The sequence below is a fragment of the Aplosporella prunicola genome (assembly GCF_010093885.1).
Source record: "Aplosporella prunicola CBS 121167 unplaced genomic scaffold K452scaffold_21, whole genome shotgun sequence".
Taxonomy (NCBI): Eukaryota; Fungi; Ascomycota; class Dothideomycetes; order Botryosphaeriales; family Aplosporellaceae; genus Aplosporella; species Aplosporella prunicola.
The window spans coordinates 569,824-594,954 of NW_022983549.1; the positions used below are offsets into that span (position 1 = coordinate 569,824).

General features: G+C 55.5%; 7 protein-coding genes across 7 annotated transcripts; 5 read left to right on the top strand and 2 right to left on the bottom strand.

Annotated features, from left to right (window-relative positions):
• Positions 1-777: 777 nt before the first annotated feature.
• Positions 778-7,736, top strand: K452DRAFT_232893 (uncharacterized protein; the record flags this gene model as incomplete). The annotated part of the gene is made up of 3 exons (XM_033537267.1): positions 778-939; positions 1,000-1,170; positions 1,233-7,736. The coding sequence occupies 3 exons, from the start codon at positions 778-780 to the stop codon at positions 7,734-7,736; spliced, it is 6,837 nt and encodes a 2,278-aa protein (XP_033394856.1).
• Positions 7,737-9,223: 1,487 nt separating this feature from the next.
• On the top strand, positions 9,224-10,175 carry K452DRAFT_337993 (uncharacterized protein; the record flags this gene model as incomplete). Its single annotated transcript, XM_033545275.1, has 1 exon — positions 9,224-10,175. One exon carries the CDS (start codon positions 9,224-9,226, stop codon positions 9,965-9,967), a length of 744 nt encoding a protein of 247 aa, XP_033394857.1. The 3' UTR covers positions 9,968-10,175.
• Positions 10,176-10,771: 596 nt separating this feature from the next.
• K452DRAFT_360852 (uncharacterized protein) lies at positions 10,772-13,789 on the bottom strand. The gene is made up of 2 exons (XM_033546377.1): positions 13,392-13,789; positions 10,772-13,327 (listed from the first exon to the last, which is right to left on the bottom strand). Exons 1-2 carry the CDS (start codon positions 13,728-13,730, stop codon positions 10,781-10,783), a joined length of 2,886 nt encoding a protein of 961 aa, XP_033394858.1. The 5' UTR covers positions 13,731-13,789; the 3' UTR covers positions 10,772-10,780.
• A 3,493-nt stretch (positions 13,790-17,282) lies between these two features.
• Positions 17,283-19,701, top strand: K452DRAFT_276199 (uncharacterized protein). Its single transcript, XM_033539265.1, has 4 exons — positions 17,283-18,406; positions 18,455-18,661; positions 18,712-18,792; positions 18,843-19,701. Exons 1-4 carry the CDS (start codon positions 17,610-17,612, stop codon positions 19,507-19,509), a joined length of 1,752 nt encoding a protein of 583 aa, XP_033394859.1. The 5' UTR covers positions 17,283-17,609; the 3' UTR covers positions 19,510-19,701.
• Positions 19,702-20,729: 1,028 nt separating this feature from the next.
• Positions 20,730-21,347, bottom strand: K452DRAFT_290247 (uncharacterized protein). The gene is made up of 2 exons (XM_033540969.1): positions 21,140-21,347; positions 20,730-21,075 (listed from the first exon to the last, which is right to left on the bottom strand). The coding sequence occupies exons 1-2, from the start codon at positions 21,293-21,295 to the stop codon at positions 20,887-20,889; spliced, it is 345 nt and encodes a 114-aa protein (XP_033394860.1). The 5' UTR covers positions 21,296-21,347; the 3' UTR covers positions 20,730-20,886.
• Positions 21,138-23,406, top strand: K452DRAFT_81440 (uncharacterized protein). The gene is made up of 2 exons (XM_033547186.1): positions 21,138-21,779; positions 21,833-23,406. The coding sequence occupies exons 1-2, from the start codon at positions 21,438-21,440 to the stop codon at positions 23,222-23,224; spliced, it is 1,734 nt and encodes a 577-aa protein (XP_033394861.1). The 5' UTR covers positions 21,138-21,437; the 3' UTR covers positions 23,225-23,406.
• Positions 23,335-24,491, top strand: K452DRAFT_81458 (uncharacterized protein). The gene is made up of 2 exons (XM_033547187.1): positions 23,335-23,495; positions 23,811-24,491. The coding sequence occupies exons 1-2, from the start codon at positions 23,445-23,447 to the stop codon at positions 24,393-24,395; spliced, it is 636 nt and encodes a 211-aa protein (XP_033394862.1). The 5' UTR covers positions 23,335-23,444; the 3' UTR covers positions 24,396-24,491.
• The last annotated feature ends 640 nt before the right edge of the window (positions 24,492-25,131 follow it).

A 25,131-nucleotide genomic window follows, 5' to 3' on the forward strand; every position in this document is an offset into this window, starting at 1 on the left:
GGTATTTGTAGGCCTCGGACGGGCGATCGGTGGGCAAGTGGGCAGCGTGCTGTCCCAACGTTGATGTGCCAGGGCGTGCGTTAAGGTTTCTCCGCAAAAAAGAATCTGTCGGCGGTCGGATGTGCCATCCAGGGCCTCAACAAAACACCCGGCCCAACTACTCGCGTGCGGCCGGGGCGATGGGCAAGACTAAAACTAAGGGTACCTTGTGAGAGAGTTTCGGGGTGGCAGAGTAAGGTTTGGATGGTGGATGGATGGGAGAGAGGCACCGAGGACATGTACACGCGACCAGACAGAGATTGATGATTATTTCTCTCTTCCTACCGCGATGATTGCTTGTCGGGCAAATCGCGCTGGGCACGACTGGGGGCGGCCGAGGCACGCCTTGCCCAATTGCGATAGCTAGGCGACCCTCTGACGCGCTGCCGCGCCCGTCTTCAGCTCAACAGCTCCGACAGCTTTGGGGATGCGCCCGGCCGCCGCTCCAAAATATATAGACGCCCCGTGCTCCCTCTCCGCTTGCGTCTTACTGTGTGCACTTGCTGCTGCTCCTGCTGCTCCTCTCTCCTCCCTTACTACTTTCTTCTCTAATACCCCTGCTCCCTCGCGACCGGCCTCGAGAGAGAGCTTCTCAATCGGCGACTATACCCCCGCGTGCTTACTAGACTTTCCCCTCCGTCTCCGGCCGGCGCGCGCCAGCCCCGGCTCCCCGACACTTTTTGACGACGCTACGACTTCCCTCTTCGCCCCTCCCGTCATCTTCTTTCCATCGCAGTCATGGCAGACACAAACGGCGTCACCAATGGCTCTCCCAGCTCCTATGCCGCCAAGCACAACCTGGCACCGCACTTCATAGGCGGTAGCCATCTGGCCGCCGCCGCGCCGGGCAAGGTCAAGGACTTTGTGGCGGCCAACGATGGCCACACGGTCATCTCCAATGTAAGCCTGAGCCCGCTCGAGTCTTTGCGCGATTGAGCGGCTGCGCTGACCTCTCCACAGGTTCTTATTGCCAACAACGGTATCGCCGCGGTCAAGGAGATCAGATCGGTGCGGAAGTGGGCATATGAGACGTTCGGCGATGAGCGCGCAATCCAGTTCACGGTCATGGCTACGCCTGAGGATCTGCAGGCCAACGCAGACTACATCAGGATGGCCGACCAATATGTTGAGGTATGCTTGAAGCGCCACTCCCGAGACTGCGCGAGAACACTTTGATATTAACCCAGCCGAAGGTTCCCGGCGGCACGAACAACAACAACTACGCAAACGTCGAGCTCATCGTCGATGTCGCCGAGCGCATGGGCGTCCACGCAGTATGGGCCGGCTGGGGTCATGCCTCGGAAAACCCCAAGCTCCCCGAGTCCCTCGCCGCCTCACCGAACAAGATCGTCTTCATTGGTCCTCCCGGCTCCGCGATGCGGTCGCTCGGTGACAAGATCTCCTCCACGATTGTCGCACAACACGCGGGAGTTCCCTGCATCCCGTGGTCGGGTACGGGCGTGGATGCGGTCGAGATTGACGAACACAACATCGTGACTGTCGAGGAGCAGGTCTACGAGCAGGGTTGCGTGCACTCCGTCGAGGAGGGTCTGGCGGCGGCCAAGAAGATTGGCTTCCCCGTCATGGTCAAGGCCTCGGAGGGTGGTGGTGGCAAGGGTATCCGTAAGGTCGAGGATGAGGAGACCTTCGAGCAGCTCTACCGCGCTGCTGCGAGCGAGATCCCCGGCTCGCCCATCTTCATCATGAAGCTTGCCGGCAACGCGCGGCATCTGGAGGTTCAGCTGCTCGCTGACCAGTACGGCAACAACATCTCGCTCTTCGGCAGAGATTGTTCCGTGCAGCGTAGGCATCAGAAGATTATCGAGGAGGCTCCGGTGACGGTTGCCAGCTCCGAATGCTTCCAGAAGATGGAGAAGGCCGCCGTCTCCCTGGGCAAGCTCGTTGGTTACGTCTCTGCCGGTACAGTGGAATACCTGTACTCGCACGAGACCGACGAGTTCTTCTTCCTCGAGCTCAACCCCCGTCTTCAGGTCGAGCATCCCACCACTGAAATGGTTTCCGGTGTCAACCTGCCCGCTGCCCAGCTTCAGATTGCTATGGGTATTCCTCTCCACCGTATCCGCGACATCCGTCTGCTGTACGGTGCTGACCCCCACACCTCGACCGAGATCGACTTTGACTTCTCCACTGAGGATGCTCTGGTCAACCAGAGGAGGCCTAAGCCCAAGGGCCACACCACCGCCTGCCGTATCACCTCTGAGGACCCTGGCGAGGGCTTCAAGCCGTCCAGCGGTACCATGCACGAGCTGAACTTCAGGAGTAGCTCCAACGTCTGGGGTTACTTCTCCGTCGGTACTGCCGGTGGTATCCACAGCTTCTCTGACTCGCAGTTTGGTCACATTTTCGCCTACGGTGAGAACCGTACGGCGTCGCGGAAGCACATGGTTGTCGCGCTGAAGGAACTGAGCATCCGTGGTGACTTCAGGACGACCGTCGAATACCTCATTAAGCTGCTCGAGACCCCGGCTTTCGAGGATAACACCATCACCACTGGCTGGCTCGATGAGCTGATCTCCAAGAAGCTCACTGCCGAGAGGCCCGACCCGATGGTTGCCGTCATCTGCGGTGCCGTCACCAAGGCTCACATCGCTAGCGACCTTGCCATCAACGAGTACAAGACTGGCTTGGAGAAGGGTCAGGTGCCTTCCAAGGACGTGCTCAAGACCGTCTTCCCGGTCGACTTCATCTACGAGGGCTTCCGTTACAAGTTCACTGCTTCCAGGTCCAGCGCCGACGCCTACACTTTGTTCATCAACGGTTCAAGGTGCCAGGTCGGCGTTCGCGCTCTGGCCGATGGTGGTCTCCTCGTCCTGCTTAGCGGCAAGTCGCACAATGTTTACTGGAAGGAGGAGGTCGGTGCTACTCGTCTCAGCGTTGACAGCAAGACTTGCTTGCTCGAGCAGGAGAACGACCCCACGCAGCTGCGCACTCCTTCGCCCGGTAAGCTTGTCAAGTTCACTGTTGAGAATGGCGAGCACATCAGGAAGGGCCAGGCTTTCGCCGAGGTCGAGGTCATGAAGATGTACATGCCTCTGATTGCGCAGGAGGACGGTGTTGTCAATCTTATCAAGCAGCCTGGCGTCACTCTCGAGGCTGGTGACATCCTCGGTATTCTCGCCCTGGATGACCCTACCAAGGTCAAGTCCGCTCAGCTTTTCCTTGGCCAGCTGCCTGAGTTTGGTCCTCCCCAGATCATGGGTAGCAAGCCTCCTCAGCGCTTCACGTTCCTCTCTGGCGTCCTCCAGAACATACTTAAGGGCTTCGACAACCAGGTCATCATGGCCGCCACCCTAAAGGAGCTCATGGGAGTTCTTCGTGACCCCGAGCTTCCCTACGGCGAGTGGAACGCGCAGGCCTCTGCTCTGCACGCCCGTATGCCTCAGAAGCTTGACACCCAGCTGTCGCAGATCGTTGAGCGCGCGCACAGCCGCAACCTGGAGTTCCCTGCCAAGCAGCTCATCAAGGCTTTCAACCGCTTCCTTGAGGAGAACGTTGAGCCGGGTGATGCTACTCTCCTCAGGTCTGCTCTGGCTCCCTTGACGGATGTCATGAACCAGTATATTGAGGGCCTCAAGGTCCACGAGTACAACGTCATGATAAACCTTCTCGACCAGTACTCCGACGTCGAGACGCTCTTCTCCTCCCGCCAATCGCGTGATGAGGAGGTCGTGCTCAAGCTCAGAGAGGAGCACAAGGATGACATCGTCAGCGTCGTCTACACCGTCCTCTCCCACACTAGGGTCCAGTCCAAGAACAACCTCATTCTGGCTATTCTTGACTCTTACAAGCCCAACAAGCCCGGTGTTGGTAACGTTGCCAAGTACTTCAAGAGGACCCTGCAGCGTCTGACTGAGCTGGAGTCCAGGCCTACGGCCAAGGTTTCCATCAAGGCTCGTGAAGTCCTGATCCAGTGCGCCATGCCCTCGCTCGAGGAGCGTACGTCGCAGATGGAGCACATCCTGCGCTCTGCCGTTGTCGAGTCCAAGTACGGCGAGAGCGGTTGGGACCACCGTGAGCCCGACTTCGACACCATCAAGGAGGTTGTCGACTCCAAGTACACCGTCTTCGATGTGCTGCCGCAGTTCTTTGCCCACCCCGACCACTACGTCGCTCTGGCTGCCCTTGAGGTCTACACCCGCCGCGCCTACCGTGCCTACCAACTGAAGCAGATTGACTACCACATCGAGGACGAGGGTCCTTTTGTCCTCTCTTGGGACTTTGCCCTCCGCAAGGTTGGCGAGTCTGAGTTCGGCCTTCCTATCGAGTCGTCGCACCCCTCGACGCCCTCGACTCCCACGATGGAGAAGCCATCGCCTTTCGGCAAGCGCATTCATTCCATTAGTGACATGAGCTACCTCTCCAAGCGTACCGAGGGCGAGCCCACTCGCAAGGGTGCGGTCGTGCCGGTTCAGTTCATCGAGGATGCCGAGGAGTACCTCATGCGCGCTCTCGAGGCCTTCCCTGCGGTTGGCACCCTCAAGAAGCGCACTTCCAGCGGCGGTAACGGCCTCATTGCCGATCTCTCCAGAAGGCGGGCTCCTGTTCCCCAGCTTGAGAGCGAGGACGAGCTGACTGCCGTCTGCAACGTTGCTGTCCGCGACGCTGAGAGCTTTGACGATGCCGAGATCCTGTCTCGCATTACGCCCATTGTCAACGACTACAAGGAGGAGCTCTTTGCCAGGCGTCTGCGCCGCATTACTTTCATCTGCGGTCACAAGGACGGTACCTACCCCGGCTACTACACCTTCCGTGGACCCAACTACGAGGAGGACAGCTCTATCCGTCACATTGAGCCCGCTCTTGCCTTCCAGCTTGAGCTTGGTCGTCTGAACAAGTTCCACATCAAACCCGTCTTCACCGAGAACCGCAACATCCACATCTACGAGGCTGTTGGCAAGGGCGCTGAGAACGACAAGAGGTACTTCACCAGGGCCGTCGTTCGTCCCGGCCGTCTGCGGGAGGGCATTGCTACCGCCGACTACCTTATGTCGGAGGCTGATAGGCTCATGACGGATATTCTCGATGCCCTCGAGATTATTGGCAACAACAACTCCGACATGAACCACATCTTCATCAACTTCTCCAACGTCTTCTCTCTGCCGCCGCAGGAGGTCCAGGAGGCCCTTGCTGGCTTCCTGGAAAGGTTCGGTCGTCGTGCCTGGAGACTCCGTGTCACTGGTGCTGAGATCCGCATCATCTGCACAGACGAGTTCGGCATGCCTTACCCTCTGCGCGTGGTCATCACCAACACTGCCGGCTACGTCATCGACGTTGAGCTGTACGTTGAAAAGAAGTCGGAGAAGGGTGGTCAGTGGCTCTTCCACAGCGTTGGCGGCACCACTAAGATTGGCGCCATGCACCTTCGCCCCGTCTCGACTCCCTACCCTGTCAAGGGTGCCCTTCAGCCCAAGCGTTACAAGGCTCACATCATGGGCACGCAGTACGTGTACGACTTCCCTGAGCTGTTCAGGCAGGCTGTCGAGAACAGCTGGCACGCCATCTGCGCCAAGCACCCTGCTCTGAAGGACAAGCAGCCGGTCAAGGGCGAATGCATCGAGTACAACGAGCTTGTGCTGGATGACAGCGACACCCTGGTCGAGGTCAACCGCGAGCCTGGCGCCAACACGATCGGTATGGTCGGTTGGATTGTCACTGCCAAGTCGCCCGAGTACCCTAAGGGCCGCCGCTTCATCATCATCGCCAACGACATCACCTTCAAGATCGGTTCGTTCGGCCCTGCCGAGGACAAGTTCTTCCACAAGTGCTCGGAGCTCGCCCGCAAGCTTGGCATTCCGCGTATCTACCTGTCTGCCAACTCCGGTGCCCGCATCGGTATGGCTGAGGAGCTGATCCCCCACTTCTCCGTTGCGTGGAATGATGTCGAGAACCCCGAGAAAGGCTTCAAGTACCTTTACCTCACTGAGGAGAAGAAGAAGCGCTTCGCTGAGGGTGACAGGAAGGATGTCATCACTGAGGAGATTGAGGATGAGGGTGAGGTCAGGCACAAGATCACTACCATCATCGGTGCCGAGGACGGTCTTGGTGTCGAGTGTCTGCGCGGCTCTGGTCTCATCGCCGGTGAGACCTCTCGCGCGTACGAGGACATCTTCACCATCACCCTGGTCACTTGCCGTTCCGTCGGTATCGGTGCCTACCTTGTCCGCCTGGGCCAGCGTGCAATCCAGATCGAGGGCCAGCCCATCATCCTTACTGGTGCCCCCGCCATCAACAAGCTGCTCGGTCGCGAGGTCTACACCTCCAACTTGCAGCTCGGCGGTACCCAGATCATGTACAAGAACGGTGTCTCCCACATGACCGCCTCCGACGACTTCGAGGGTGTCAGCAAGATTGTCAGCTGGTTGTCGTTCATCCCTGACAAGAAGGGCCAGCCCGTCCCCATCTCCCCTGCAGCCGAGTCCTGGGACCGCGACATCACCTACTACCCGCCCCAGAAGCAGCCTTACGACGTCAGATGGCTCATTGCCGGTAAGGACGAAGAGGAGGGCTTCCTCTCTGGTCTCTTCGACCGCAACTCCTTCGAGGAGGCGCTTGGCGGTTGGGCTAGGACTGTTGTCGTCGGCCGTGCCCGCCTTGGCGGTGTCCCGGTCGGTGTCATCGGTGTCGAGACGCGCTCTGTTGAGAACGTCACTCCCGCCGACCCTGCCAACCCCGACTCGATGGAGCAGGTGTCCTCCGAGGCTGGTGGTGTCTGGTACCCCAACTCGGCGTTCAAGACTGCGCAGGCGATCCGCGACTTCAACAACGGCGAGCAGCTGCCTCTTATCATCCTTGCCAACTGGCGTGGTTTCTCCGGTGGCCAGCGCGACATGTACAACGAGGTGCTCAAGTACGGTTCGTACATTGTCGACGCGCTCGTCAAGTACGAGCAGCCCGTCTTCGTGTACATCCCTCCCTTCGGCGAGCTGCGTGGTGGTTCGTGGGTCGTCGTGGACCCGACCATCAACCCCGCCTACATGGAGATGTACGCGGACGAGGACGCGCGCGGTGGTGTGCTCGAGCCCGAGGGTATTGTGGGCATCAAGTTCCGCCGCGAACGCCAGCTCGAGACGATGGCGCGCCTGGATGCGACGTACGGCGACCTGAAGCGTCGTCTGAGCGACCAGAGCCTGAGCAAGGAAGAGTTGCAAGAAGTCAAGGAGCAGATGACTGCTCGCGAGCAGCTGCTGCTGCCCGTGTACGGGCAAATCAGCCTGCAGTTCGCGGACCTGCACGACCGCGCGGGCCGCATGGCCGCCAAGGGCACGATCCGCCAGCCGCTGCGCTGGACCAACGCGCGCCGCTTCCTGTACTGGCGCCTGCGCCGCCGCCTCAACGAGGAGTACATTGTCAAGCGGATGGCGCTTGCGACGGCCGGCGGAATTGCGGTCAAGGACACCGCCGCGCGCGCCGCGGCGCTGGCCGACTTGCGCGCTTGGTCGGGCTTCGAGGAGGAGGCGTTCGAGTCGGATGATATGAGCGTCGCGACGTGGTATGAGGAGAACAGGAAGGAGGTTGCTGCTAAGGTGGATGAGCTGCGCGCTAAGAACACAGTCAATGAGGTTGTGGCGCTGTTGGCTAGGGATCGGGAGGCGGGCTTGAAGGGTGTGAGGGAGGCGTTGGAGTTGCTGCCGACGGCGGAGAAGGAGGAGTTGTTGAGGGGGTTGACGGGTGCGTAGATGTTTGTTGATGAGGTGGGGTGAATAAAATGGGTGGCTTGGCTTGGCTTGGCTGGCTATGGAAATATGGATGGGTTGGGGATGGGGTTCGGGCTGGGAAATATATACATGGGATGGCTGGGTGGGCGTGAGCGGTTTTTGGCTTTTGGCTTTTCTTTGCCTTTTTCGTGTGTGTATGGCTTTTTTAAGGAGATGAGATGAGTTAATATGCATATGTATGTATTTATGGATGGCTTTGGTTGCTACTGCTGCGTTGTTGTGTTTTGAGGTGTTGGCATGATTTGATTTGATACTTTGGCTTGGTTCTGGCTCCTATTGTGTCTGTGTATGTGGATGGTTTACTTGGTGTTGGTTGTGTGGCGTGTATTGATGCGTGTCGGATAGCTAGCTAGCTACTTGCATGTATACCTATGCACGGAATTAGTGTTGTATCGTAAATAAGTAGGTAGGGTAGTTGGATGCGTGTGTATGCTTGTTCTGAAGTGGTTGGGTTGGTAGGTTGGATATATAGGCACTTAGTTTTGAGTGAGTTTGAGTAGTTCGGTGGTTGGTTTAGCTGCGGTGGCTTTGTGGGTGGTTGGTGTTAGTGTTTTAGGATATGGGAGTGGTTTGGGTGGTGGGGTAACGGTAAACGTGAAGCGGTATCTCTGGATATTATGTGCGGTTTTGGGGTGCGGGTGTTGATGTTTTTGGGTTTGTGGGGATGGTTCGGATGGTGTTGGGATTTAAGACGTTTATAGCTATAGTAGGTAGAAATTCAATAGGTCGTGGTTTGTTCGACTGTGCTCGAGCGAAATAAATGGCAGATCTTAGGGTCATTTGAATTTCCATCGTGAAGGTGACGGGCAGTCACCACAACAAAGTACATAATAAAATCATTAGTATATAAGGCCAGGATGCTGTTCATTCTGCAAGCAGCCGTTGAGAGTATATCCTCTCGTTCTTACTGGTTTACTGGTCTGAGCCGATAGGGTGATGACCCTTGAGCGTGTTACACCCCAACTGTCTGCTTACTTTTTTTGGAAATTCGAGTGTCTGTTCGATTCCTGGTCGCGTCAATTCTTTTTTGGTCACTTTTTTGCAAACCTAATATCTTTATCTACCATACCTACTGTCTCACGTCAATATCCGCTTCGGATAAAGGAAGGCACGGTCTTTCCATGCACGACCGTTCGCTCTTGCCATTATTCCCTCCAAAGAGTTTGAAATTTCCCTGCGCCATGTTTTCTTCTTCCAAATTCACCAACATACGATCATAGCAGCACCAAACCATTTCAACCGTTTACCATTTCTCGTCGCGCTTCACGCACGTTGTATCACTCACTGCGCTTCTGGACCACCCTTTTGAAGTATACCAACAGCTATTTCGTCAACGACACTCGTATACCAATACACATTCTTTGACAAGCCATCGTGGTGAGTACGCACATCGTCACGGAGCTTTGGACCGAATGCTGATTGATCGTCGTCTTAGCTATACATACGTTATGGGTGCGAAGCCTTCCAAGCGTTCACTTGGGAGAAAAAACAACGTTGATTTTTCCCTGGAAGGGTTGGGATGGTGCGAGTTGACTGTGATACCTGGCCCTGCGAGTAAGGTCTCTGGACATTCACTTCGCGATAAACCGTCACTTTCCAAGCATCCAAGGCTCCCATCTTCTTACGACGAAATATCTTCTTGCGAATGTAGTTCCGTGGACTCGCTTTCTTCCGATGAATGGTCTCTTCTTGGAGAGCTAGATACGCCCGAAGATACTTCTTCCTCGGGATCATCTTCTTCCTCAGGGTCATCAGAAGAAAGCCTTCTCGCTCAAGCACGGCGCATAATCGGCCGACGACGGCGCCTCAGCTTACCCAATTCATTTGGAAACGCGATACCAGCAACGATCTACAATCACTCCGGCACCAACGCCCAGACCACCGTCAATGGCCCATTCATGAGCGGCGCACTTCCTGCTGCAACCAGTTCGCGTCGGCTGCTGAAACATAGACGCAGCTACAATCATCCACCCTATTTAGATGAGGAGTCCGCTCGGCTAGTACCTGATTGGCGGAAAGCTGAGCAGGAGGAGGAGATGTGGAAAGAGGAAGCGGAAGAGGAAGAGGAAGAGGAAGCGGAGGAGGAAGTGGAGGAGGAAGCGGAGGAGGAAGCGGAAGGGGTTGGGGTGGATGCTTGGTTATCAGGTTGTGAAGAGGAAGAGATGTTGAAACCTTTGGTCAGTGCTAATTAATAAGAGTAGAGCCCACTTCCGTACCCTTCACAGTATGATCACAGCAAGCAGCCGAACTTGGGAGACAAAGAGAATTAGAGACCTTGGGCTTGTGGAGTACAATGAATTGAAGCACAAGATACGATTGCTACAACAGGCGCAGCAACCTCTACAGCTCAAAGGAAGCCAGTAATTTGCGAGTTCAATGGGATTGGAGTGGGAGCGAGAGCGCGTTGTACTGGTTTTTGAAGTGGACATTAAAGTAGAAGGTTGTACACCGGACTGTGCTCTGTAGTAAAAGAAAAGTACAATCAAACTCATCAGTTTCGTAACAAGACATCTCAGCGCAGCTCCGGACGACTGGCAGCCTGAACGAACATGTTGGTAACGTGTGCAGCGCATTTGACGTTCAAAGTTACTGAACCAAAGACGCTTCCACGTTCGGCTAGCGCAGGATTCAAACAAACATCGGACGACTGGAAAGCTGAATGTGTTGTCAATGTGTGCGTTGTTACGCTCTAGGCCGCATGCTGTGCTCTCACGTTCGAAGTTGCTTGAAAAAGGGGTCTCTATATTCGGCTAGCGCGGGATTGGAATCAACATTGGACGTCTAGGAGAGCTGAATGTGTTGGCAATGTGTGTTCATTGGAGAGCCATTGTACGGTACTAGAATGCTGAACCAGGCGGGGAAAGTACGTCACAGTAATGTTTGAGTACACTGGTGATGGAAAATGATGGCATGTTACTTGAAAATATTAATACGGCTACGCATCTGCGCTTCCGTGAGATGCTGGAAAGCCTATCGAGAGTATACAACTTAGTTGCACGTCGTTCCTACGGACTACGACTTTCCGAATGTCCGCCCAAATGACTTTCCAGCTTGAATCGCTTCCATTTCACGCCCGGCACCCCATTGGGCATCTTGTTATCGTCCTCCTTCAGCAAAGGACGGTCCCAAAGCTCATTAACCCGTTGCACCATTGCGCTCAAACTGTGCGGATTGTTCAATCTAGCCCGGCGGTTGCTCAAGATTTTGCTCCTCCTGTTGTTACTGAACAGAATCATGAACCGGGTCTTAAGCTCCTTGCGCACCGTCGGAGCCGACACATACACGCCGCGGTCGCGCAGCTGCTTTACGAGACGTAGTCCGCGCGCCCAGGTGTGCCCGATGGGCATTTTGGGATTGCGCTTGGCTGGGTGGTAGAGGCCGTACCGGAATCCCCATGCTATGAAAGCGGCCAGTTGGATGGGACTGAAGATGCGGCGGAGCGGATGGGCGGGGTGGGTCGGCGGAATGGCACCTGTTGGTACCCAGACAGGGGGGCTGTTGTTGCTGGGTCCTTTGGGCTCCAGCATCATAGACCGGGGGTTCCCTATGAGCGAGGAGATCCGCGCGTGCGGAGTCTTGTCTTTGGGCGAGTACCACATTGCGAGCCAAAGCGCGAGCTTCACCACGTCGTTGAAGCGGCCCACCATGCCGTATCGGCGGAAGACTTCGGTCCAACGCTGCGGATCAATGTGTCCACCGGATTCCATGGTGGCAAGATACACGTTCGCTACAAGCGTCGTGTCGTCGTGCTGCATATCCATCCAGCGATGATGCGTGGTTGGAGCCTTTCCCTTGCGCCGCGTCCGCAGCCAATACTTTTGTAAAGCACTCTGAGAGGCCTCCGAAAGTGGAATGTGATGGCTGCGCATGTCTTCGAGCACCTTGTTTAGCCTAGAGATGTCTCCAATCAAGGCCGTTGTCCGCAACAAGATGTTCCATTGTTCAGAGTCAGGATTGGAATGGAAGATTGTCAGAAACGCAAGTGTTCTGTGCGCTGCGGGCCAGTCGCCATGAGTGACGAATGAGGTGAGTAATTCCTTTTGCAGTTTCAGATCCTCGAAGGTGTCAGGGTGCTGATCGCTTGCAAGCAATCCCTGAAGGAGATCCATGCGATTTGTTTCAGCGAATCTTTGGATAGCCCTAGCGAAGACAGAAGTGCTGATTGAAATACCAGACTGCTTCAACCTGTTGATGCTATCCAAAAGACCATGACAGTCCTCGGTTCGAGAAGCCATTTCTCGCAGTGCTAGAGGGCCGATGGTGTCGATTCCAAACATGCTCAAGCCACTGATAATGACATCGATGGAAAAAGCCTTGGTTGCAAAAATTCGTGCACAGAAATGGTCATCCATTTGTTTGGGCTGGATAGCATGAGACTTTCCCATGATCCTGTACATGGTTTCTCGCGAGAATGGGTTGCCGTTCGCATCCTGTGGTTCGGCCGGAGATGATTTCTGCGCACCTCGTACATGGTCGGTCTTGCTAAGTTCCAGCAGCGAAAGAGCGTTTCCGTATTTCTCAAAATGTGTTCTCATCGGTTTGCTATGAGCAGCCGATGACGGAAAATCTCCAAGCTTGACCAAAAACGAGTGCCATCGTAAGGCAGCCTTGTACAACCCCTTTTCGCAGAGGGAGGTTATGAGCGCATCGTAAATATCTCGCTGTCCACCGCGAACGTATATCCACTCAAAAGCATCCAGCGAAGATTTACTGTTCGTAGACCTGGGCGCAATTCTCCGAAACGCTCCTGGAAGGGGAGGGAACACGGACAACAATCGGTCATGCCACCGATAGATCTGGGCATGCTTGCGGTTGACAAAGCATTGACTGATTACAGTTTCATACAACGCTGGGTAGGCCTGCCCGGTCCGATTGACGACGCTTTCCGCATACGACACCACCTCTTTTACAATGTCGTTCTCGGCAAGAAACATTTTCCACAATGCCTCAGCATGTATCCCAGCAGTAGGCAAATCGACGCCCTTGCCCTTCATCTCCTTCCAGGTATCCTTCACCCCTTCACTCCCGTACACTCTCTCACGGAATTGTAATCGAGACACCCAGGTGGCCATATTATCCAATTCCGGCTCTGATTGTGGGGAAGCTCGCATCTCCCGTGCCTGGTTTGGCCCTCCTTCATTGTGAACGTATCGTGGAAGCGCTTCGGAAGGTTGGGATTCCTCGGTGGCCCGCTCCTGAATTTCCGCCTCCTCATGGCGCCATTTCGCGCCCGTAAAATTGGTTCTCCTCCATTCCCTTTGGCTCCATTGGCATGGAGATCTTGCTAAACCCACAAAGGGATATTGTTCGTCCGTTATGAGGCTTCGGAGGACTCGCAGCGCCGAGGGCCTGGCGAGGAGCCTGTCCAACGCAGTGCGCATAACCCAGGGAAATTGCGCCTCAAGTCTCTTCCCGCCGACATGGCATTGGACCGCTCGAAGACCGCCGCGCGAAACGTTGTCAATTGACGCTGGGAGAACGTGGGGAAAAAAAGTTGATGATGGTCGCCGACGAATGAGCGCCAAGCCGTTAGGGTTCTGATCATTGAGCCGCTGACATAATCGACAGCTCAGCTTGGCGCGCGACTTCGCGGTCTGTCGACGCAGCCGACCTCACCCCAATCAAGCTCACACCCAATTGCATCACCGCTACACATCTCCACTCCGTAAACACAATCAAAATGGCCGGGTGAGTCGTGTCTGCCCGCTCGCGATGTCCATGTCCGCGCCTCCCGGCCGCAGTAGTTCCGGCGCGGACTAGAGCAGAGCTTGTCCTTATGCTACACAGCTCGCTGACTCCCCGCACAGCTGGGTTTTCCGCGAGAACAGGGTCACCGACTGGCAGCGCCTCCACCAGAAGCACGATGGTCTTCGCCAGTGGCAGAAGGTTGGTTGTCCATGAGTCCCTGAACACCCGGCGCACCCCTTCGTTAGCGACAACCGAACAATCCGGCATGGCTGCTTCCTCAGTGCTACACGATGGATATACACCAATAAAAAAAGGCGCAATGAACCTGGCTGACTGGAGAATTCCAGGGCCCCCGCGCTAGGGCGATCCTCCTTCCCTACAACATCATGCTGTGGGGTGGCTTCGCTGCCTCCATGTACATGATGTGCCGCCAAGTTCTCGTACGTAGATACTTTCCAAAATACGTCTTCTAATCAGCCTCTAACAAAGTCATACAGGGCAAGAAGACCTGGTACTAAGCGCTCACTTCACCAAGCAGCCATGGGTGGTAGGCGGTCAGAGTGAGTTTCGCTCCTGTACAGTTTAGAAGAGCAAATACCTGCAGCCACTGCGAGTCCTTGTTTGTGAATCATTCTCCTGGATTTGCAATGTGCCTATGTCGACACTATTTTGATTCGCGAAGTCCTCCCACCTTTGTCCTTCAAACCATCTCTGCGAATGTGGTCATTGATTACATGCTGAAATAATTGATTTTCGGTTTTTAAATGCTCCGATCGTCCCGTGGGATAAGTTCGCTTTAAGGACAATAGAGTGATCTTCGTTAGTCCGATCACTGGCACAAGAATCCCTCGGAATAATCAATCAACGCTGCTCATGTTCATTGAATGTGCCAAAACACCAAAAACAACTAAAACATGTTTCGCGTTATGAGTGCCGTCCATTTGCTGATACAGCGCTCAACAACCGTAATCCTCCATGGATCATTATTGACTGAACCAGACCACAGGGATAATTATAGCCTTCAAATCTGCGCTTTGTCCAACAATGTCCTCGTACCATTGGTGGCGGTATTACTCTTCAATGTGTCTACCATCGGTATCTGTAAGGCTCAATCTTGCACTCCGGTTTGTCATCGATTGACCCGAGACCACCATATCCTTGCTTATGGTTGCGGTAAGGCTCACAAGCAATCGCTGTGTGGTTCAGGGCTTTCATTATCGGAGATGAAGACATAGAGGCAAAGACACCCTCGTTGAAAAGGATCTGGAGACGTGCGTGTACGATCGGTTTGGCGGTAGGGAGATTCAGAGAAGCGTTTCAGTCTGCTGAACCGGAACAACTGGCTCGCAGTGATCAAGGTGCTCTAATCCAAGGGTCAGTGGCCACATTCCCCATACTCATACTTACGCATCTCAATGTGTACATGCGGAGGGAGAGTTGAAAATGCTCGAGATCTCGGCAAGCAGGTACCTCTCGCACCCTTGTCGTCTAAGTGGTCAGCCCTCTCCCCCTGGCGAGGTTCAACAAATGGCTGTCTACACCGGATGACCATTCTCCCGGTAGCCCGATTACCCGGTTAGCTTGCACTCCTGTCATTCTGACACCTTGGGTGTGTTCCCTTTAACCTGGTATTTACCAGATTATCTGTTGCTTCCAGCAACCAAGACAATAACTTTTATGGGAGTAGAAAAGCTCTATACGTATGAGTTGAATCACTCACTGAGTGCTCCGTCAGGGGAGCCGTGAGGGACAATTTTCATCGTTGAGCAAACAATGCGTGTCTTGAATACAAAGCAGCCGGTTGATACGGGTAAATGCGCCACCGGAAGGTATTTCCTCGAGAATCTGAAGCAGCAAGAGTCCACGGGTACTTCAGCCTGAGAAGAGGAATTCCACGAATACGATCCTGTTGGTTCAAATACCGAGGTTTCCAATACGTAGTGACTCCCGGCATAAGAAGCAAGCAGATCGTGAGTTGGTTCTTCATTTTGCTCCTCTCGTCCTCTCCTTCCGTCCTCTTGTCCAGACCATTGCACAGTACGTAACTGTGGGGGCGATACTCCGTACCCTTTCATCGGATTCCATGTCCCGACATCGAAGAGACTTCAAACAGCCATTGCTCGCAGCTAGATTTGCAGGAGATGGGAGGACAACGATGATACAAAGACGGGAACACACCTCGCACGCCGGACCGTAGTCCAGATCGAATCGATTATGTTAGATCACCGGATGTGGTGCTTCAGTCTCCAGCTCGAGGAGAAACATTTCCATGACAACAGGAACGACAATGACAGGGTCGCATCGGAGCGTTACTGGCTTCCACACGATGGCCCGCGCACACGGATGCCTCGCCGCGTTTGGAGAAGACCGGGGTCGGGCGGCGTTGTTGGCTTGGCGACCGGGCTGGGCTTCCTTGGTGGCTTCGTCGAAATCCGCGAAGCGGGCCATGACTCGGCACGGCGCCTTCCTTCGTGAAAGCAAGATTTTTTCTGGTCTCGGTGAGCATCCTGTCGTGGGTTTGCGGGCCTCCGCATTGCTGATAATTCGCGCACTCGACGTCACTGGGATGGCAGAGTCACGAGTGTGGGCATCCCCAAGTCGTTGGTCGGGTTTTTCCCCAGAGAGCCGACTGCGGAGAACGGCCGTCTGGGGAAGTCACGTGTATGAAGATTTGCACAGCAGATTCGTCACGTGATGGATGTTTTTGCCGTAAAGGCACCATTTTCGCGCCAGGAACCAGCGCGACAGCGATGCGCGCGATGGTTTTTAAAGTGCACGGGAGAGGCGCGCGCTGAGCGTCATGTGCAACTCGAAAAAGCACCAAAAAGCGCCGGTTGCAGCTGCGACAAGCGTGCAAGCTTCTGGAAGCGCCGCAGCCAAGATCCTGGCTGCGGGAAGGGCTGCATGGCTGCATGGCAAGTACGGGAAGCTTTGAGGATCGCGAACGGCTAAGGCTCAAGGCTGAATTAAGCAGAGGTTATTGGCAGAGTGGTGGTGGTTGTTGTTGGCCGGGTAAGGTGGTGAAGTGCAGCGGCGGGCCATGATCTGCCAGCGAAATGGAAATCGCGGAGAGACGAAGCGGGGAGATGCGGGTGGTCGGGGCACCCACACCTCGCTTGCTTCGTCGTGCCACGGGGAAAACGCGAGTCCTCCAAGCTCCACTCTTCGCACCATCCCTGCTCGACGTAAGTGGCTCCACCCCTTCCATTATCCGCCGTGCCCCAGCTTACCAGGGAGTGGAGCCTGGAGAGAAGGCCTGACCGTCACCCGCACCGTCTCGTGTCCATGCTTACACGCGGGCCAGACGACACTGTCGGCGGCTCTTCACGCCATCACCATTCAACCTTTATCCAGGAAGCGAAAATGTGGGCCCCCGCAGCCGTAGGAGTAGGAAGGGACAGCAGACACGCTGAAGTTTTCGACACCACCGTAATCAATGCTTGAAGATGCGGCTCCCGTCCAGACCTCGGGGCCGCCTCTCGGCTTTCCTTCCGCATTCCGACTTCAGCCTGGAATTCAGCCTGAAAAGGTCGTCAAAAGCTTTTGCCCAACGCCTCCCCTGATGCTGACTGGGCGCACGCCGCATGCAAGCGATCGGTTGAGGACGACGGGTGACCGTTTTTTTCAGCAGCAAAAGCGCCTGCCGAGTTACCGTGGTTGAGGCGCCACCACGCGCGGTGGCGACGCGGGAGCAGGGTACAAGCTAAACCACTGAAACAATGCGCGCAGAGCAAAGCACGCTACTAGACGTTGGCGCCGCAGTTGGGCTCCAAAGAACGCATTCGGCATCCACTGTGCCAGTGCAAGCTGGGGGATACGGAGAAAGCCTCAAACTTGCCAGGTTCTCCGGGGCTAATCCCCAGCAAAGCTCCCCAAGGCCGGGGCTCCCTCTGAAAATCGGCCCGGGACTACGTATGTCGGGGCACTCTTCGGGGTGTGGGTGCTCCAACCCTCCCCAAGGCGGGGCTCTCGCATGCTTGGGGTGTCACACTGGATCCCACTGCCTACCATTGAAAAAGGACCGGACCATATAAATACCCTTGGGCGTCGTTCCTTTCTTTTTACCCCTCCAGTGCGCTGCAACACCCACCTAGTACCCTGAGCGGTTCTTCATATTCTTAATTTTCTTTTCCAACCGCTCCCACCATGTCCGACGGGTTGGGTGACAAGATCAACGGCGCGGGACCCGATTCCTCGCACGTCGAGAAACATGCCTTCAACAACAAGGCAGAAATTCAGGAAGCTGTCCGCAATGGCAGTCTCAGTGCGCCTGTCGTTGCGAACGAGAAGGCTGCTATTGAGATGGCGAAGCATGGTAGCTGGGAGGTCGACGCTCTGATTGCTCAACTGGAGGAGGAGCACAAGGTGGAAGGCTACAAGAAGGGAATTTTCGACATCGAGTTCAGCAACCCGAAACATTTCACTTGGCTTCTGGTCACTTTCGCCTCCATGGGCGGTCTGCTCTCCGGTCTCGATCAATCACTTATCTCTGGCGCCAATCTCTTCCTGCCTAAGGACCTTGGTCTTACCGACCAGCAAAACTCTCTCGTCAACTCTGGAATGCCTCTTGGCGCAGTCCTCGGTGCTATTCTACTTTCTCCTTGCAACGAATGGTTCGGTCGTCGTTGGTCTATCATCATCTCTTGCGTCTTCTACACCATCGGTGGTGCTCTCTGTGCTGGCTCGATCAACTATGGTATGATCATTACTGCTCGTATCATCCTTGGTGTCGGGGTTGGAATCGAGGGCGGAACAGTGCCTGTATACGTCGCGGAAACAGTCGAAAGAAGACTGCGTGGTAACATGGTTTCTTTGTATCAGTTCAATATTGCCCTTGGGGAGGTATTTGGCTATGTCGTTGCGGCCATCTTCCTCAAAGTGCCCGGAAACTGGCGCTACATTTTGGGCTCCTCTCTGGTTTTCTCTACCATTATGTTGATTGGGTAGGTCCGCATGTCCTCCAATTGCTGATATTTGCTAACCGAAGCCAGTATGCTCTACCTGCCCGAGTCTCCTCGTTTCTTGATGCACGCCGGCAAGACGCTCGAAGCATACAAGGTCTGGAAGCGCATCCGTGGTATCGAAACCGCAGACGCTCGCGAGGAATTCTTCGTCATGAAGGCTTCGCTCGAGCAGGAGGAAGCTGAGATTGCTGCTGGCGGTAGCAACAAGAGATTCCCCTGGATGGATTTCTTCACGTAAGTGCCTATCAGTGCAGACATTCATGCAATTGCTCACAACCAACAAGTATTCCCCGTTGCCGTCGTGCCATCGTATACGCCAACATTATGATCTTCCTTGGCCAGTTTACCGGCATCAACGCGATCATGTGAGTTTAATACTCTGGCTATTAATGCCTCGAGACTAATCAACTTTCAGGTACTACATGTCCGTCCTGATGAACGACATCGGATTCGACAAGATCCAGGCCAACTACATGTCTCTGGTTGGCGGCGGTGCTCTCCTTCTGGGCACCATTCCTGCTGTGTTGTACATGGAAACCTGCGGTCGTCGCTTCTGGGCCATTGCCATGCTTCCCGGCTTCTTCATCGGCCTGATCCTCGTCGGTGTGAGCTATGAGCTCCAGGGTGCCGGTCAGCAGGGTCTTTACCTTGCTGGTATCATTCTGTACCAAGGCTTCTTCGGTTCCTACGCGACCCTGACGTGGGTCGTGCCGGCCGAGGTCTACCCGACCTACCTCCGATCCTACGGCATGACGACTTCGGACGGCTGGCTGTTCCTGTCCTCGTTCATCGTCACGTACAACTTCGACCGCATGATGAAGGCCATGACCCGCATTGGACTGACTCTCGGTTTCTACGGCGGCATCGCCGTTCTCGGCTGGTTCTACCAGATCCTGTTCATGCCCGAGACCAAGGACAAGACGCTCGAGGAGATTGACCTCATCTTCCAGCGGCCGACCGGCGAGATTGTCGCCGAGAACTGGGCTCAATGCAAGGAGACGACAGCGGATATCCTGTGCGGCCGCTGGAAGAAGGTCTTTACCTTTGAGAAGCCCAAGCAGAACATGGGCGATGACCTGTAGATGCTCTTGGGTGGTTGTTTGTTTGCTTTTAACGATATGATATCCGGTTTGTTTTGACGGTTTTCTCTAATATGGATATGTGGGGGTACGTGGTGGCAGCTCTGCGTGCAGCTTTGAGATTGCTGCTGCTGGCGTGTCGTCGATATATAGCTTTCAGGTTTAACGATTGAATATGAGATAATAATATCCACTCTTTTGCCTAACTGTGACTGATATTTACGTCTTTCTAGAGGTATCTTTGCTGCTCTAGGATAAGCGCTACGCAAGGCAATAATCCAAGCATGGATGTTGTAACGTCCACCACCGCGAACCGAGATCCACCATATAGCGAGACAGGGGACGATACAAGCAGTCTCTACAGAGTACTTCTTGCCTAGCTCCTAGCCCGAGTCCCGGATATGGATGAAAAGGTCTTAGAGCACACAGTGGCTCAACGTATCCTAACCGGGACTCTTCTTCTCCTCCGTACAGAGCCTCTAAACACCTTAACAGGGTCTCTTCTTTACTCCGTACACGTATCACCATCTCGCAAGACAGTGAATCTCGCTTCACGATGACGGACGTTACTCGCGTCCGCTAGATTGCGAAACTTACAAGTTTACTGTGGGGTTTAATCTTGTACCGAGCAAAAGTCGATTATACGGGACTTGTCTTGGTATAGGGGGTTATTCTACGGCGCAGAGTAATTGCTTCAGCTGCGTACAAAGATTGAAAGCGGCAGGCGAAAGCCGTGATTAGTTCCACTGGAGACGTCCGGAAGGCGGACAAGCGAAGTGGGTGTACAAAAACGGATTGAAAGTGAAATTCGCGATGAGTGGAGCGTCCTGAATTAGTATTGTGGGACGCAACTAAAGTGTTCGGTGACATTGCTCTTTTGTTTCTGGGGTGGTATGAATGATCGTCGAATTGACGAACCATCTCCACACGGAGCGGATCTCAACGGGAATCATAGGCGAAAGATTGGGAGAACCCCTGTAGATATCAAATATTGATATGGGTGGTCGACGGAGAAAGCTAAGATAAGACGAACGCTTAGATACCTGCCCACTGCCCATGGCTGCTGTATACGGGGTCGGAGGCACGCAGAGCATAGTTGGGCTTCTAGAGGGCGAGTCTAGACGCTCTACAGGGCTGGGCAGTCCGGAATAGGCAGGATAGTCTCGCTTGGGCGGGATGGGAATTGGAAAGCAATTTCGCACAAGCACGGAGAGGGCGATCGGAGCGAGCGAGAGGCCTATTTCAGCGAGTAATTTTAAGGAGAGGTGGTTATATGGCTATATACGTCTCCGCAGCCTGCCCTGTTCGTTCGTCACCCAGGCCTCCAGCATCGTCGGGTGCCGGATTGGGTAAAGGGGTTAAGGGGTAGTGTCGTCATCATCATTGGTTGTCGTTGTTGTTGTCGGCGGCCAGCAGCTTTTCTACGGCCGAGACCTTGTCCTCGAAAGATTGCTTCTTGTCGGTGCGGGTGCCGATGCGGATGTCAGTTTGGATACGCACGACGCCGTTGGAGTGGATGAGGGAGTGGCATTGGCCGATGACGCGCATGACGTCGTCCCACGGGCCCTCCTGCGAGTTGCGAGAGGGATCAGTGAGTGAGGGCCAGAGGAAGAACTAGTTAACGTTTGTTTACCAAGGTCGAGCCGGCCGAGTGCATTGAGTACTTTAGGCCGCAGTCGCGGAGGAAGCGTTGGACGTGGGCAACCTCGTGTGAGACGGAGGCGGAGGCGGTTCCAATTGGGACTAGACAAAAGTCGGCGACGCAGGCCGGGGGGGTGTCGATGGTCATGGTGGTGGTACAGTAATGAGGCTCATCACCCGCAAAAACAAACAAAGAAGTGGACACGAGGGGGCTGATCAGGCGGGTACGTAGGGCTGGAAGCTGGGATTGTTGGGTCCCACGGGTCCTAGCGCGGGGCAGAGAGCGCCATATGTTACACACGTCAAGTAAGAGCCAGCGCGCCCGCCAGCCTCGTCCTTTTCTCATCACCCGACCGGCAAGTCTGTCACTGCTCACATTCCATCGTTGGCTTAAGGTTGCGCCTTCCCGCTACCGCGCAGCTGCTAGAAGTATTGCAATCAGCGAACCGCCCGCCAGCCTACGCAATGAACATCTCTCCCCCACACCATCACTACCGCTTTCCAACAAACTTCCGTCGACGCAAGCCATGGTGATCACAGCATACATCCAACGGCATCCGCCTTGCATGTCGACCATTATCTACCCGCATTCCTTGACTCCCACCGAGATCGAGCTGGAGTTCCGCAACGAGGTGTGTCCGATGCGCCGCCGCCCCTCGCCATCCATGATGCTGACCTGGCCCAGGGCAATGCAAACGTCGTCTTCCGCATCTCGCCCTCGACCCCCAACGACAGCCCCCACGCCCAGCAGCGCCGCCTCGAGAAGATCCTCTCGCCCAAGACGGTCAAGGAACTCGGCCTGTATCCTGACGGCGAGGATCGCCCCATTACACTGGACGCCTTGCTCGAGCCCGACTGGCGCCACAGCAACCAGCCCGAGCAGCAGCGCGCCTACAACCGCGAGACGGCCGAGAAGCTGGCCAAATATCTGGCTCGCTATGCCGAAAACGGCCACAACGACCCCGGCAAAACTGGTTCCTTGGCGGCCATGGAAGCTGTGGGTCTCCTTACCTTCCCTCACCGGCCGACCCTGCTTCGCCTCAAAAAGGACGTGCCGTTTTACGAGGACAGCAGCACCACGTACAACTACTACATGAACACCATTCGAGACTACATCCCGGCCAGGCACCTCGTGCACCAGCACCTCATCCGCCTGAGCCCGGGCCTCATTGAGAAATGCAACGCCGAAATCAAGATCCAAGAAAAGCAAGGCAAGCGCGCCTCCAGCCGCCTGAACACGTACATCCACCCGGTAGATGCCTCCGCCATGATCATCCGCGACATGACGAGCTACGACGCGTCGCAGAGCGTGACGATTGAATTCAAGCCAAAATGGCTCTGGCAGTCGCCCACGGCTCCCAAGGGCGCGAGGCGCTGCCGTACTTGCGCGATCCGGGCGCAACGGAACAGCCTCAAAGCCACCAAAAGCCAAGGCAACGATGCGAAGGGGACAGAAAAAGGAAAGGAAACGCACGGGCAGACCCGCACGGATCGTCGCGCTCTCTGTCCTTTGGCCCTCGCGACTGGCAACAAGGACCTTGTTAGACAGGTAATCGAGAGGCTGGTGGACGACAAGGATAATTACATTGGCCAGGTGCCACAATGGTTGGCTCGCAAGCCTTCGCTGGCCGTTCCGCGAACCATCACCAAGAAACCCTCATTCTCCGAGATCGTCGCCAGGGGTCTCCCCGGCACCCGCGAAGCCCTGGTCGAGCGGCTATTGAAACATTTTACTGCAGGCGGTGAGGGTCACCGCGTGCTCGAAGGCCTGCAAAACCTGCAACGCGCATTCGACCCGCAGGGCATCCTCGAGCACGAGCCGACGGAGGAATTTCTCCTCGCCATGACGCTCCGCGACTGCAGCCTCTACGTGCAGGTGCACTGGTCCGAGGATGGGACCATCGAGTCGCGCCTGGGCGATCTGGACCCAAAGGTCGCAAAGGGAGGGAAGCTCGAGCAGTGGCGCGAGACGGAGCGCACGCTGATCAAGGAGAACTGGTACTGCGGCGAGGACAAGACGTGTCTTCTGAGCAGGCACAGACAAGCTCCGCCCACCAGTGCGTCTCAGCGTCGCTGACTCTGAGTGGTGTAGTTCTTCGGACCCCGACGTTGGGGGTTTTGCGACTGCTGGGTTCGAGCGGCAGCTGGCGACGATCGCGCCGCTGAAGCTGCATAAAACGAATGCCGCATTTCCAGGGCCAGACCTCGAGACCGGCCACGAGAAGGCCTTGCCTCGCTTCGAAGGCACCACTGTCAATGAGCTCGAGAAGGCGTACCTGCAGCTGAGGGACACGCAGATGCAGCAGGCGCTTCAGATCACGAGGGACTTGGCCCCGGAGCTTTTTGACGTAAGCTTCTTCTCGTTGCCCTTTGAGCCTCAAAAAGGCCCCATGCACTCAGCCTCAAGAATCCATGCACATAGCCTGCAGAACCCCACCTGCTTATCGCGAGCCAAGCCCCTTTCCGCCCCATAACTCTTGCGCCATCATCCTTGGCGGCGATAGTGGAGGGGCAGGTGGGCCAAGCGGAGGAGAAGAGAGGAGCGAGATGGGGGCCACAGCAGCCCCCAACCCAACCCAACACGGCGCAGCACAGACCCATACATAGGCAGCCACGAACTCTGCTGCTGCTGCTGCTGCTAACGCTGACGTGAGGGCACACAGCCCGCGCATCCCTCGCAGCACGGCTCCCTCGAGGTCATCCACGCGCTGCGCCACGTGCCCCAACAGCGCATGCAGCCGCTTTTTCGCTTCCTGCTGCGCGAGACCCCCTGGCTGGACGAAGCAAACAGCATCCTCATCCCCGACGGGCGCCCCTCGGTCAGCGAGTACGCCGTCAGGGAAGGGGAGGGCCGGGCCGGCCCTCGCAGACCGACGAAAAGCGATCCTTGGAGCATCCCGGGCGAGTCGTTTGTGCAGTTGTTGGAAAGGGCGTCGCGGGGTCGTCCTGGTGAGCGGTCGGTTGAGAGAGAGAGGTGGAGGTGGAGGGGCAGGCATGTCTCGTCGTTGGTGCCGGGGTGGAAGTTGAGGCCGCGGGAGAGGCCGCGGCAGGGGCTCGTGACGGGGTTTGCGCCGGAGGAGGGGAGTGATGCGGATGGGGATGGGGATGAGGATGAGGATGATGGGAATGATGGTATGGGTATGGGTTTGGGTATGGCTACGGGTTCGGGGTCGGGTTTGGATGCGGGTGCGGGTTCTGAGGGCCTGCCTGAGGGTCTAAGGAAAGAGTTTGCGCGCTATCGCTTTTGATTTGATTTTCTGGCTGGCTGGCTGGGTGGGTGGTTGGTAGGTTGGTTGGTTGGTTGGGCGGGCGGGCAGGAGATAGTCTTGATTGAGTGATGCATGCATAGACGATAGTGGAATGAAGACACGTTCGCAAACAAAACAAAATAAATCAAAATTCCATGAGCACACCACAATTGCAGGGAGATGGACATACCGTCATCTCCACGGTGAGCACTCCTGCCCAGAAGCAGGAAACAAGCCACCTCTCTCTGGGGTAAGGGCTTTGTGCTGCGTACAGGTGAGGGCTTGTGTGCTTGGGCTGGGGTGGGTTGTATGGGGTTGTGGTGGGTTACTCATATGTATATGTAATATATATATATATATATATAGATAGATAGATAGCTCGCTCTCATCACACACCCAAGAGGACGAACCACCTACTCGAGACCGAGGAAATCACTTCTGGCAAGACATGACATGGCTGTGCCGGTCTGGTTTGGTCTGCTCTGTTTTGAGTGCAATGACTAGGTGTCTTACTTCTCGAACCGATGAGTTTGATGGGAGTGATGGTTGGTAAGATTTGCGGTGGTGATGTGCATCGTTGTTGCCTGGAGATGGGGGACGCTGGTGGGGGGTGCTGATGCCGGTGGTTGTGTTGTTGTAAGGGTAAAGGGAAAGGTGGGAGAGGGGAGGGTGGAGGGAAGGTTGAGTGTGAAGGGGTGGGTGTATGTGTCAGCCGGCAGAATAAGTTGTTCCCCAG

Coding starts and splice junctions, on each gene's coding strand:
- K452DRAFT_360852 (XM_033546377.1), bottom strand. CDS start 13,730: ATGCCGGATTGTTCGGTTGTCGCTAACGAAGGGGTGCGCCGGGTGTTC. Junction 13,328..13,391: donor TGGGTGTGAGCTTGATTGGG/GTGAGGTCGGCT, acceptor CGATTATGTCAG/CGGCTCAATGATCAGAACCC.
- K452DRAFT_276199 (XM_033539265.1), top strand. CDS start 17,610: ATGTCCGACGGGTTGGGTGACAAGATCAACGGCGCGGGACCCGATTCC. Junction 18,407..18,454: donor TCTACCATTATGTTGATTGG/GTAGGTCCGCAT, acceptor AACCGAAGCCAG/TATGCTCTACCTGCCCGAGT. Junction 18,793..18,842: donor ACCGGCATCAACGCGATCAT/GTGAGTTTAATA, acceptor ATCAACTTTCAG/GTACTACATGTCCGTCCTGA.
- K452DRAFT_290247 (XM_033540969.1), bottom strand. CDS start 21,295: ATGACCATCGACACCCCCCCGGCCTGCGTCGCCGACTTTTGTCTAGTC. Junction 21,076..21,139: donor ACTCGGCCGGCTCGACCTTG/GTAAACAAACGT, acceptor CGCAACTCGCAG/GAGGGCCCGTGGGACGACGT.
- K452DRAFT_81440 (XM_033547186.1), top strand. CDS start 21,438: ATGTTACACACGTCAAGTAAGAGCCAGCGCGCCCGCCAGCCTCGTCCT. Junction 21,780..21,832: donor AGCTGGAGTTCCGCAACGAG/GTGTGTCCGATG, acceptor GACCTGGCCCAG/GGCAATGCAAACGTCGTCTT.
- K452DRAFT_81458 (XM_033547187.1), top strand. CDS start 23,445: ATGCAGCAGGCGCTTCAGATCACGAGGGACTTGGCCCCGGAGCTTTTT. Junction 23,496..23,810: donor TGGCCCCGGAGCTTTTTGAC/GTAAGCTTCTTC, acceptor GAGGGCACACAG/CCCGCGCATCCCTCGCAGCA.